At 38.2% G+C, this 13,533-nt stretch overlaps 1 protein-coding gene across 1 annotated transcript in view; it reads left to right on the top strand.

The window, feature by feature from the left end:
- Nucleotides 1-13,533, top strand: part of dennd6aa (DENN/MADD domain containing 6Aa) — a 42,719-nt gene that overhangs the window by 14,151 nt on the left and 15,035 nt on the right. Inside the window, exons 7-9 of the mRNA XM_036151649.1 lie at nucleotides 1,722-1,801; nucleotides 3,471-3,520; nucleotides 8,497-8,509. Coding sequence (XP_036007542.1) covers nucleotides 1,722-1,801; nucleotides 3,471-3,520; nucleotides 8,497-8,509 — 143 coding nt within the window. The remainder of the gene's footprint in view (nucleotides 1-1,721; nucleotides 1,802-3,470; nucleotides 3,521-8,496; nucleotides 8,510-13,533) is intronic.

The following is a 13,533-nucleotide window of genomic DNA, read 5'->3' on the forward strand; positions in this document are numbered from 1 at the left end:
CACACACTATAGACGTAGTAGCTTTAATGTCATTTATTGTGGGTTTTTATGTGACAGACCAACACAAAGTGGAAGAAGAAATAGATATTCTTTTCAGTACAAGTAAATTACAACACATATTCAAGGCTCCTGAATCTGGGCTTTTTTCTTTCAGTTTAAGTGATTTGAGGTTTGTCTACCAGCTTTGCATATCCGGAGTCCTTCTCAGCGAAGTAGCTAAATAGCTTGGATGAAGAGCATCTTCATCCAAGCTACACGCAACACGCGATGTGCAATAATGTTGATGAGTGTCACAAAAACCGTATGGCTTGAATTGAATAAGCAAACTATTTAACAGCGTTAAAAGCTTTCTGTTATGGGTCCACACCCACCATGGACCCCTGGTTATGACTAGTCTAGCTACTGATTTAAATCTCAGCAACAAGGTTTTAGTGAAATAGTTGCTTCATGACGACATCTGCTGTTTTGCAGTTAACAACTTGCACTGCAAAAACAGAACTAAAAATAAGTAAAATTTTCTTGAAATTAGTGCATTTGTTCCTGATTTGAGTAGGTAAATAAGATTATCTGTCAATGGAAAGAGTATTTTTACCCCTAAAATAAGATTATTAGATATAATGCACTTGAAATAAGTTGATGGAGATGAATTGTTCCTATTTTAAGTGCAAACATCTTATTCCATTGGCAAATGATCTTATTTACCTGCTCAAATAAAGTACAAATACAATCATTTCAAGAAAAAAATACTTTATTTATTTTAAGAGAAAATGTACTTAGTTTTCGTTTAAGTGTCTTTATCATAATGGATTAACATGAAGTCTAGTTTACAGTGGCAGTTATTGCTTTTTTCCCCCCCTTTTACCACATCATCTATGATTGTTTTCTGGGATTTTGTTACATAGAACCATTTGTAATTTTAATTTTTTCAGTCTTTACTCTGGTATGTAAGTCGTATTACATAAAAGACTAAAACTATAACTGAAACTAATAAAAACTAAACTGAAACTAAGCATTTTCAGGTAAAAAAACTATACTAAAAACCAATTAAAACTAAAATAGAATCGCAAATCAGAAGTAGAAACTAAATAAAAATAAAAACTTGTGAAAATTTAAAAAAATATTTAAACCATGGTTTCTACAAAATTATAAAACTGCTACTTTAAAATTTTTCCCAGGACAAAAATAACCCAACACTTTTAAGATTTTAATAAAAAAGAAGAATGAAAGTCATGTGTTGTTTCTCCTCCATATCTGTTTGTGTTGGTCTGTCTAATGAAATGTTTTGAAGTTTCTGGTTCTAAAGTGACGAAATATGAAAAAGGGGTATGAAAACATTTGCAAGGAATTATATGGCAATGCCAGGACGGTTAAACAAAAACAAAATGTTTACCTTTTAGCTTTTTTTCTGCTGGTTTCATGTAAAATTTTAAAGCTTCAACCTCAGAGGATCAGCTTTCTGGCTGTCTGGGTGACACAACTAAAATTAAATCCAAATAATACAATCTGTTACCTGATGCATCCCATCATGATTTTGTAGGATTTAATCATTATTATATCTCTAATCTGAAGCAGTTTCAACCAAAATAACGGATATTCATTAAAGCAGGGCTGTTCGTAACGTACTGATTACTTAAACTTTACAGTCTGCAGAAGTCTGACAGAAAAAATGATCCTCCAGTGTTGGTCCTCTGTTTTTATTTCTCTGTGTCTGTGTTTGACAGCGTGCAACGACGTCGACCGCTGGCCGATGCCTCATCCTGGACGAGTCCTCACTCTGCCGATTATGGGCGTCGTCATCAAGGTGACGGCGAGATTATGTTTTTATTCAGACCAGACCAAGATAATAACGGGTGTAGCTGTAGAAGAAACGTGACCTGGAAGTTATTATTCCTTGGTTCTGTTTGAGAAACTGATTTTGCTTTGGACAGGCATAATTTGTTAACCTAAGCCAATAAAAAAAAATATAGTTGAAACTGATTAATTTGTGGTTTCAAAGGTAAGGTAAGTTTATTTATATACCACTTTTCAGAACATGAACAGAAAAACATTACACATGCGTAGGAAAAACAAAGGAATAAGCTAAATAAATCCAAGTAGAAAAAAAAAACTTAAATTATGTCATTATCTGTGAGCTTTCTGGTTTTTTTGTAGAGCATTAATAGCTTGTTTCCACCAAAAGCCCCCAAGTTTAAATACCTAAGATGTTTTTGTTCTTGTAAAAGGAATCCCAGGTAATGTGTTGTTTCCACTGCTCTAAAAGGTCATGGAAAATGTATTTAAGTTGTCCTAATGACGTATGCGGATGTTGTGAAAAATCTGCACTACACCTCCAGTCCAGTAGGTGGCGGTAATACGAAACCAGAGTCCATATCCAGTTGTTAACTCCCTTACTTCGGCATAACTTATGTTGCTTTGCAACCACGATATTGTGAAGCCATAAAAATCAAGGCCGACCTTTTAAAAAATTGTAATTAAAATTTAAAAAATTTAAATAAAACATAACAATAAAGTTAAATAAGACTGTCCTGTTTTGAAGCCCGACTTTAATCTCAGCAGAACACATTTGCTGCGAAACAAATGAAACTCTGAAATAAACCCAAACATTATCGGTTAGATCTCATCTGGCTGAGTCACATCTGTGTTAAACTTTTCAAATGAGCAGTAGACCTCTCAGCAGTTTTACAATTAAGCGATACCTTGATAAATCGAGCAGTTTTGAGTTTTACACGGCTACATTCTCGCCTAAAAACAAAATATTTTATGTTGTCTCACAGAAAGTGTAACATACCAGATTTTTATCACAGTTTTTCCCCGCTTACTTCTGTACTGAGAGAAATCTGTTCCAGTATTTTCAGCTAGCAAAAACATGTTTTAGAAACTGAACTTTAAAAAACAAATTATTAAAAAAAATTAAGGTTTTGAGAGCAATTTACAAGGTGTGTGCAAAATTTTAACCTACAGTTTTGTGGTTTGGTATTTTTTTCCTTTTTTTGTTTTTGAAGACAGTTTTATGAATTGTAATCTTTTCAAATCGCTTTTTACGGATTACATTCATTACACTTCTGGGGGGCGGGGCTTCCTTTGAAGGCCGGAGCTAAAATGAATGAAAATTTAATCGCTAACTTCAATATAGACCAATAGAAATGTGCCTTTACCACCATTGAGAGGAGGCCCCGCCCCCAGAAGTGTAGCAAATGTAATCCTTAAAACTCTTTTAAAACTCTAGTCTCAAAAAAAGGTGAAAAAAAGAGTAAATTTTTGGCAACAGTTTTAAATGTCTTCTATTAATTTTAAATGCGTCAATGTTTGAGAGTGTTATCTAAATAGGTAACACGCTAGATGTTATTAGCTTGATGCACATAACATTCTGATGCCTAAACAGAGATTTCTTTATTGTTCTGTTATGTTGTTGAATTAGAAAAAGCCATCTAGGAAGCATTATCGGTTCATTTATTGTTAATGTGCTTTAGGTTCGCATCCCAACCTGTTACGATAAAGCGGGGACGTCCCAGCTGGTCCAGTCTGCACAGGTAATCGACCCCAGAGAGAGTTCATGTCTCAGCGTTTGGTTTTATTCGTGCTTCACACGTTAAGAGGGAAAGGATTTATTTCTGCTTTCAGAGCGACAGTCTAGTTTCCATCGTGCTCCCGACGATCCACGAAGTCGACCTGTTCAGGTGAGGCTGATTCTGTCTCTTTGTGTCCATCTGCTGCTCACTGGAGGTACTGCAGCTACACTGAATTAAAGCGCTTTGGCTCTTTACAGAGGAGTTGAAGTAAAGGTCGAACAGTCTTTAAAAGCTCTGATTTAAGCCTTGAACTTTTATGAAGCTTGGCCTTTTTGTGCTTCTGGCAGTCTTACTCATTATAAAAAGGTCATTTTACTAATCTCGGCTTCTATGTGTAAATTAATCTGTATCTAGGTCAGGAAAAAAAACACTTCCTTTTTGACATTCACAGTTATTTAACTTTTTATCCCTCAGTAAAAGCGCATAAACTAAACTTAAGCTGCACAATATATGGAATTGCATCACTACTCATGTTTGCATCATCTCCATTGTGCTGCTTGGATGCAATATTGTGTTGAAAGTTATATTTAGAATGTTTTCCATTCATGCTCTGCCTGACGATAATATATTTGGACAGTTGGGAGGACTCTGACTGCCTTTGATGCTCGCTATATACATGTTTATATTATGGTTAGACGATATAGAAAACAAGCATATCGATAAAATATAACTCTTATTGATCAATATCGATAATTGTTAACAAATTGAAAACATATATTTTAAGTGCAGCCCTGGACATTTTATGCTGTTGCTTTGCGACTTATTTTTAGATACAGACACAAACACTGAATTCAAACTCGATTCAACCAACTTTTTACCAAAACTGCAAGTTTTTATAGAAGAATAAACAAATGCGTGCTCTCTGAACCTTTTGAAAGGGGCGGAACTTGGTTCCTGGGTCTGCGTTGTGATTGGTTGAGAGGATATAATGACTGTAATATTAACCTACATGATAGGCTAGAAAGCAAAAGGAAGGAAAATTGTTCTATTGAACTTTTTATTGACCCTTTTTTTTTATTTCTATTATCGATGTACGTCGATCGATCTATATTAATTGTTATTGAATTATCCTCCAGCCCTAATTTATGTGCTAAATCTTTGAGCAAATTGTGAGAAACCCGCAGCGAAAGAACAGAAAGAAAAGAATGTGGGTAAACCGAGACCCTCATTGTAATGTTCAGCTGTGGTGTCGCAGTTGCATGTTTTCCTACAACCATACAGATTAATTATTAGATTAAAAAAAACGCTTTTTTGCGAGACTCTTTGGAAACAAACCGGTACCTCCTTCCTCAGGAAGAGGTTCATTTGTGTCTGATGTTCCACTTAATGCCACCTCCAGCCCTTCTCTGTCTCAAATGAGCGTTTTCTCTGCCCAGGTGCTTCCACCCGGTCTTCTTCCACATCCAGATGCTTTGGGAGTTGGTGTTGCTGGGGGAGGCCCTGGTGGTCATGGCGCCGTCGCCCGCAGAGTCGTCGGAAACCGTGCTGGCGCTGGTCAGGTGAGTCGGAGACGGTTCCCGAATCGACGGAAGTCGTCGACTGCAGATCTTTGGGTTGCTGTGATGGACAGAAGCAGACTTTCTGTTAGAGTTAAAATGTTAAATTTAACCCATTTCCCCCCCCCCCCCCCCCCTCTCTTTCTCTTTCTGCAGCTGCATCTCTCCACTGCGTTATTGCAGCGACTTCAGGCCGTACTTCACCATCCATGACAGCGAGTTTAAGGAGTACACGACCAGGACGCAGGCTCCGTGAGTGAAAACGATCCCACGCGGCCGACGCTACACACCCCCAGCAGTCGCACTGCGTAGTTATTTAACACGAGACGCTCCACCCAAGCAGGCGAGAGGAATCCAGTTACAGATCAGGATGCTGTGATCTAAGCTGGGAATAAGTTAAAAATACAATAACGCTGATGTGTCGGCATACAGCAAAAAGTGCTGACTGCATTAAAAGAGTTATCAGTGTGACTACAACTGCATTACAAAATATGTAGAAAAACCATATTATTCATTCAGTCAGTCTTTATTAATAGAAAGTGGTTTACAGACGGAAAAAAAAAACAGTATATCATAAAAACCAAAAAAGCACAACATAACAAATAAACAGATGACGAGCCAAAGAGGTCAAAGTCTGCAGCTAACACAGAAATACAAACGTGTTAAAGGTGATGAGGAGACGCAAGAGAAACAAGTTACTCAGTGTTGCAACTAATATCACAGATATTAATAACAAGAACACAAAATTATCAATAATGCCGTGTTTTTTGGACTATAAGTTGCACTTTTTTTTCCCCGTAGTTTGGTCGATCCTGCGACTTATATTCAGGTCTTACGAGTATTTTTATCCCAAAAAATAGGATAATTACATATACTGCACTTGAAATAAGACGATGGAGATGAGTTGTTCCTATTTTAAGTGCGAAAAATCTTATTCCATTGCAGATCATCTTATTTACCCGTTCAAATAAAGAACAAATACACTCATTCAAAGATAACTTTACTTAGTTTTAGTTCCCTTTTGCAATACATAGCTTAGACCTATCTACAGTTTATTTCTGGGCCTGACCTGCTGATTCTGGTTTTGTCCCTAAGAAGGATAACAAATCGACACTCATTTAAATTTTTTAGTTTAGCATTTAAAAAAATGTTGAACCTGTTGTTGTATTTGTCGGTGGGGACATTGACTGCAGTCTTGACCTGAAGTCTCACTGGACTTAACACCTTTTAGTTTAGTCTTAATCATAAAAAGTGTTTTTAGAAATATTGCTGGGCAGCAAAACATTTTCATCCGTTTATAGAGAAACAGCAAATGTCCAAAACAATGATAAAGGTGGGCTTTGAACGTGAGGTCTAACAGGAAGTAGGGAGAGACGCTGTTATGCAAGCATTTTTGTTAGATGGAGAAGAGATTAGAAACAGTTTGTGAATTTAGTTTGAATTATTTCCAGGTTAAACACAAACATATTTGCACTTTTAGACAATAAAGCAAACGGGATTTGTGCTTCAATATATTATTTGGTGAGAAAGTTTCATTATTAATCCATAAAGTCCGTTCTGAAAATAAATATCATTGTTTATAAGTAAATAATATTAAAACGGATACTATCTTAAAAACTATGCTTTCAATTTGAGACTGTATAGTAAAAAAGTAATATACAATAATCTTTTCATCCATAACTCCGATCTGTATGTAGGAAATATTCTTACTTTAGTGCGTCATGTTTATCGATCTGCCTCGTATACGAATAAAAATAAAGATTTCAGTAAAGCACTTTGTTTATTGTTGTTTCTTGTCATAAATTTTATTCGGTCTTCCTGAATTAATTTATTTGTGCGTCTCTGAATCTGCAGGCCGTCGGTCATTCTGGGAGTGACCAATCCCTTCTTCGCAAAGACCCTGCAGCACTGGCCGCACATCATCCGCATCGGAGACATGAAGCAAGCGGGTAGGCGTCACTCATGCAGTGAAAGTTTTACACTTTGTTGCCAGAAGTATTCACTCCACGGCTACAGGCGTCTAAAATCCAGCAGCAGGTTCCACAGACATCTGTGAAAGAACGGGTCGCTCTCAGGAGCAGAACTCCAGCCTGGTTCTGTGACAGGATGCCACTTGGGCAGCAGGTCCAGATGGAAAGTTCCCGTCGCTCCTGAATGTTCCCCCGTCTGCTCACTGCAAAAAGAACTAAAAGTAAGTAAAACTTTCTTGAAATTAGTGTATTTGTCCTCGGTCTGAGCAGGTAAATAAGATGATCTGTCAATAGAATGAGTATTTTTACCCCTAAAAAAAGATAATTAGATAAACCGCACTTGAAATAAGACGATGGAGAGGAGTTGTTCCTATTCCAAGTGCAAAAATCTTATTCCATTGGCAGATCATCTTATTTACCTGCTTAAATCAAGGGCAATTACACTCATTTCAAGGAAATTGTACTTACTTTTAGTTCCCTTTTTGCAGTGCTGTCGGTGGTTTTAGAACAAAGTGGAAGAGAACCGGCCACTTGCAACCTTCTCAAAATGCAAGTCCCATTAAATACTGGTGCCGTGACCCGGATTTTATGCTGAGATTTAGTGTTTATTTGTGTAACCGACATCAAAGTATAACTTTACTAGATGGCTCATTTTGATAAGAATTCTTCCAGAAATATTAGTTTATTCATGTAATTTTACAGCTTTATTCTAATAATTCCTGAAAAACACCAACAAAAAAAATAAAATAAGAATCCCTCTCGCCACATAATGGGGTCCCCGGTCACTTGCGCTGTTATTTTGGGCGCCGCAGGCTGAAACGTTCTGGGGAGCTCTGCTCTAGAGCAGTGGAGGAACGTTCTCTGGAGGGATGAATCGTGGTTCTCCGTCTGGGAATCTGAAGGAAAGGTCTGGGTTTGGTGGCCGGCAGGTTTTTGTCTGACAGTAACTGCACCATGTGTGAAGTTTGGTGGAGGGATGGTTCTGGTGTGGGGGTTGTTCTCCAGGAACTGGGCTTGGACCCTTGGTTCCAGTGAAAGGAACTCTGAACGCTTCAGCAGACCAAGAGATTCAGGAAAACTCCCTGCTTGCAACTTCTTTGGAGACGATCCATTCCTCTTCCAGCAGGACTGAGAAAAACAGAGCAGAAACCGAGGTCCACACTACAAAAAAGCTACTAAAAGTAAGATAAATCTTCTTGAAATAAGTGTATTTCTCCTGGATTTGAGCAACAAGTTTAATGATCTGCACTTAAAATAGGATTAAGTCATCTCCATTGTCTTATTTGATGTGCAGTAAATCTAATTATCTTATTGTAGGGGTAAAAATACTCATTCAATTTAATTCAATTTTATGTATATAGCTCAAAATCACAGCACATGTCATCTCAAGGCTCTTTCCAAAGTCAGACTCCATCAGATCCTCCAGGTTGGTGAGAAAGTTTCCTCTCTAAGGAAACCCAGCAGGTTGCATCAAGTCTCTCCAAGCAGCATTCACTCCTCCTGAAAGAGCGTAGAGCCACAGTGGACAGTCGTCTGCATTGTTGATGGCTTTGCAGCAATCCCTCATACTGAGCAAGCATGAAGCGACAGTGAAAAGAAAAACTCCCTATCAACGGGAAGGAAAAACCTCCAGCAGAACCAGAACCAGGCTCAGTGTGAACGCTCATCTGCCTCCACCCACTGGGGCTTAGAGAAGACAGAGCAGAGACACAGAAAGCACAGAAGCTCACATTGACCCAGGAGTACTTTCTATGTTAGAGAAGACAGAGCAGAGACACAGAAAGCACAGAAGCTCACATTGACCCAGGAGTACTTTCTATGTTAGAGAAGACAGAGCAGAGACACAGAAAGCTCAGAAGCTCACATTGACCCAGGAGTACTTTCTATGTTAGATGGTAATAGAGGATGATCTGCCTCCCCTGATGATGTCACAGCTAACAGAACACCAGACCAGGTGTACCTTCTATGAAGAGATAAATGACAGAGAACAAAAAGTTCCATTCCATAGGCAGATAATCTTATTTACCGGCTCAAATCAAGGACAAATACACTCATTTCAAGAAAATTTTACTTACTGTTAGTTGCTTTTTTTGCAGTGCATTTAGACCCGAATGAGATTCTAGTGAGGATGACCTTGACTGACCTGCAGAGTCCTGACCTCGACCCAGCAGATGACTTCTGGGATGAATTAGAGCGGAGACTGAGAGCAGAGGCCTTCAGCAGCGTCTGACCTCACTAATGAGATTCTGGAAGAATAGTTAAAAAATTCCCACAAAACTCTCCAGAACCTTGTGGACCGCCTTCCCAGATGATTGGCAGCTGTTATAGCTGCAAAGGGTGGACCAGCGTCATATTGGACCTCATGCGTAGAGAATGGGAGTCAAGGCAGGAGGATGCTGATTTTTGGTGATATTGCATATTTAACGTTATGCATTTAATTGAGATATACTATAGAAATGGTCTCAGAAAGACGTTTAGTTCATGTCAGGTTCTTTAACTCTCCTGGTTTCAGTTGTTGTGGAGCTCCTCCATCATAGGTCCTTCCTTCTCTTTCACGTCTCTGTTCCTCCTCAGGAGAAGTGGCCAAGCAGATGAAAGTCAAGAAACTGAAAAACCTCAAAACTCTGGACTCTAAACCTGGTAAACAGTCTTTATTTCTGATGTTTTCACCTTCAGTAAATCAGTAAAGGCTTTGCCGCTGACAGGTTCTCTGAAGCCGATGCTGGTGTGTGTATTCATCACAGGTGTGTACACTGCATACAAGCCATATCTCAACAAGGATGAGGAGATCATCAAGCAGCTGCAGAAGGTAACAAACGTTCTCCACTCAGCGTGTCGCTGCGTGTTTAAAGCAACCTGGGCCGAAGGAGTCATTAAATGCCAGATCTTTCATCTTCACACTGCAAAAACGGATCAAAAATAAGTCAAATGTTCTTAAAATTTGTGTTTTTTTGTCCTTGATTTGAGCAGGTAAATAATCTTATCTGCCAATGGAATGAGTATTTTGACCCCTAAAATAAGATAATTAGACATCCTGCACTTGAAATAAGATGATGGAGATGAGTTGTTCCTATTTTAAGTGCAAAAATCTTATTCCATTGGCAAATCATCTTATTTACCTGCTCAAATCAAAAACAGATGCACTCATTTTAAGAAAATGTTACTTATTTTTAGTTCTGTTTTTGCAGTGCAGCATCCATTTGGCTTGTTTGCGCTGCAAAATGGGAACTAAGAGTAAGTCAAATTTTCTTGAAATGAGCGTATTTGCACTTGATTTGAGCAGGTAAATAAGATGATCTGCCTGTGGAATAAGATTTTTGCACTTAAAACAGGAATACCTCACCTCCATCATCTTATTTTAAGTGAATATATCTAATTACCATACTTTTTGGACTATAAGGCGCAATTAAAATCCTTAAATCTTCTCAAAAATTGACAGTGCACCTTATATCTGATCACCGTTGTGCTTACTGACTGATTTTATGTGGTACAATGTGCTCAAAAATCTGTTCAAATGTGTAAGTATGACTTTGGTTAGCAACAAAGGCGCTCTAAATGGATATTAGGAGCATTACGGTACACTGTGTCACTACCTGAGGACCCCTGAGCTGTCTACAAGACTGCCTGACTGTAATGTCTAAACTAGAAATGCAATAAACCTTGTAAGTTAATTTAATATAAAAGTTCAGTTTATTTTGGTCTTATGTTAGAAACAGGGCAGTGTAGTCCAACTACTCTGTCCTCCTGACAGAGATGGATAGAGAGATGTGGACCTGAAGGAGTGATATTACATACTTGGGAAGAATATTTGGTGCGCCTTATAATCCAAAAAATATGGTATCTTATTTTAGGGGTAAAAATACTCGTTCCGTAGGCAGATGAGATTATATTCCTGCTCAAATCAAGGACAAACACACCAATTTCATGAAAATTTTACTTATTTTTAGTTCCCTTTGTGCAGCGTGAACGTCACCGGATCTCCTACCCGTTTCCAGCCTCTGTTCTGTTTTTGCTGTGTGACAGAAGCGAAGCCGGAGAGATTCTCTTTAGATAAAATTACTGATGAAAAGGCAGAAACTGGTTCTTTCCCCTCAGTTACGTCCTGCAGCTAAATATCGTTGACTGAGAGTTAAAAGAGCATGAAGCATGTTGAAGGGACCCTGCTTATCATTATCATCTCAGCTGTGAGCATCCGGCAGAATGTCGATATTGATAACTATCAGCAAATTCAAAATATAGATTTTAAGTGCAGCCCTGGACATTTTATGCTGTTGCTTAGCAAACTATTTTTAAATAAAGAAGACACTGACTTATAACTCAACCCTTTATTAAACCAACTTTTTACCAAAACTTCAAGTTTTTAAAAAAGACAAAAGAACGCATGCTCTCTGAACTCTTTGAAGGAGGCGGAGCTTGGTTCCTGGGTCTGCGTTGTGATTAGTTGGGAGCATGTAATGATTGTAATATTAACCTACATGACTAAACAAGAAAACTGTTATTCTATTGAACTTTTTCTGACCTTTTTCTTTTCTATCATCGACATATATTGTTATTAAAATATCGTTTAGCCCTAATATGTAAAAGTGCTTAAAAGCAAGACGGTAGCGGCGGTTCAAGGTTAAAACAGAATAAACTGACAGCAACATCAGTGTTGCTCTTCGTTCATAATGTTGCTGGACGGCGTTGTTGCCTGTGACGCCTCCCGGAAAGAAATATTCTGTGAAACACGTTATATAAAATAATTAACACTAGGGCTATTATAAATCAATTCTCATTATGTCCTAAAAATTGATTCGTATTAGAAAAGATCGATATTTAAAACAAATCCTGCAGCTAAATATGCGTGAGCCGGCATGAGTCCACGGATATTCTTCACACTCCAGTCCAGGAGGTGAATTTTTAATGTCATATTTTTAATAATACAACTGGTCAGTGTCCAAATTTAGTGTCCCTTTTGGTTTAACAAAGTATTTTTGAAATTGAAAAGAAATAGCAGCTGTAGATGTTTTCTGGTGTCTCTGTTTTCCACCATGGATCTTTTGAGGTTTTCTGCCCCACAGCATGTTTGTGAAAACTGTTGTCTAAGCATTCAGGGAGACAGTTTGGTCCTTACAGCCACCATTAGCTATCATAACTTTATTAATTTGGTTTTAAATGTTAATATGAGAGTAGTATCAATATGTTGCATAACTATACAGTCATGAAATTCAGGTAACAGCTAAAAAATGTTTTTTATTTCCTGCCATCCAATTTGAATCGAAAAGAATCGATTCTAAATCTCGAAAATTGGAATCAAATGTTTGTTTTCAAGCCTTTATTTCTGTTAATTTGTATGTTCTGCTAATTAAAACACATTAAAAATGATAATATAGCTTCAGACCAATAAACATTTTTAACACGGAAATCTGAGCCTAAAGTTTGCCGTTTTAAAAGGTCTATTCTAATTAATTGAATGTGACAGTAAATGGAGAATAAAATCAAACTATAATCTACTAAATGTAGTTAAATCCTCTTTAAAATATATTTCGACTGTATTTAACACAAATAACGGATCTGCAGTTGGTTCTGGATGTGGATTTTCCACGTTTGCTGCGTCCGTAAAACTCGTAGCTCTGCAGGGTCAAAGGTCAGAGGTTTGTTTTTTCGTTTCTCAGGGGGTCCAGCAGAAGAGACCGTCGGCGGCCCAGAATGCAATTCTTCGACGCTACTTTTTGGAGCTGACGCAGAGCTTCATCATCCCTCTGGTAAATGTCGACCTTTTTATCCATGAGCCTTTGATGCGGCATAAAAAAAACATCATTTTTTTGTCTTTTTAAATCCAACACAGCAAAGCTTCTATGGTTATAGACTAAACTGGTTCTGAAGGATGATTCTGTGCGTTGGTTTTTGTTGCAGGAGCGGTACGTTGCCAGCCTCATGCCCCTCCAGAAGTCCATCAGTCCCTGGAAAGAGTCCGCCGCAGCTGCGACCGTTCGTCCAGCAGGGACTTCATGAAGACCCTGGAGAAGGGCCGTGCCTCAGCTCACCTGCTCCAGACTCAAAGGAGACTGGATCGGACCTACAGGTGCGACGTGAACACGCAAAGAAACGACGTACACGATCTAAACGTAACCTCTTGGGTACATTTTTGTCTAACTTATTTATTTTGTTTTTTTTGTCAGGCATAGTTCTAAAGTCTCCGAACTTTGACGGCTGGTTCCGCAGCAAAAAGAGAAATCGAGCTTTTCAGAAGCTGGAGGCTCTGCACTGGAGGCTCTGTGTGGGAGGTGTGAGTTTGGATAAGTAACCTCAGAGCACCGCACGTTCAGCATTTTGATTTATGCATGTCAGAGCTTTATTTTGAATTTATAGCAGGGCATATGTCATGTTAATTGGACCACTGAACAGAAGGTAAGAAGAGAATAAAAAGATAAAAGAGGAAGGAAAAAGGGAGAGAGCTTCTCCACCTGCAAAGAGAGATATAAAAAGAACAGCAGAACCAGCTGTAAAGTATTACAG

Source organism: Fundulus heteroclitus, chromosome 20 (assembly GCF_011125445.2).
Source record: "Fundulus heteroclitus isolate FHET01 chromosome 20, MU-UCD_Fhet_4.1, whole genome shotgun sequence".
Taxonomy (NCBI): domain Eukaryota; kingdom Metazoa; phylum Chordata; class Actinopteri; order Cyprinodontiformes; family Fundulidae; genus Fundulus; species Fundulus heteroclitus.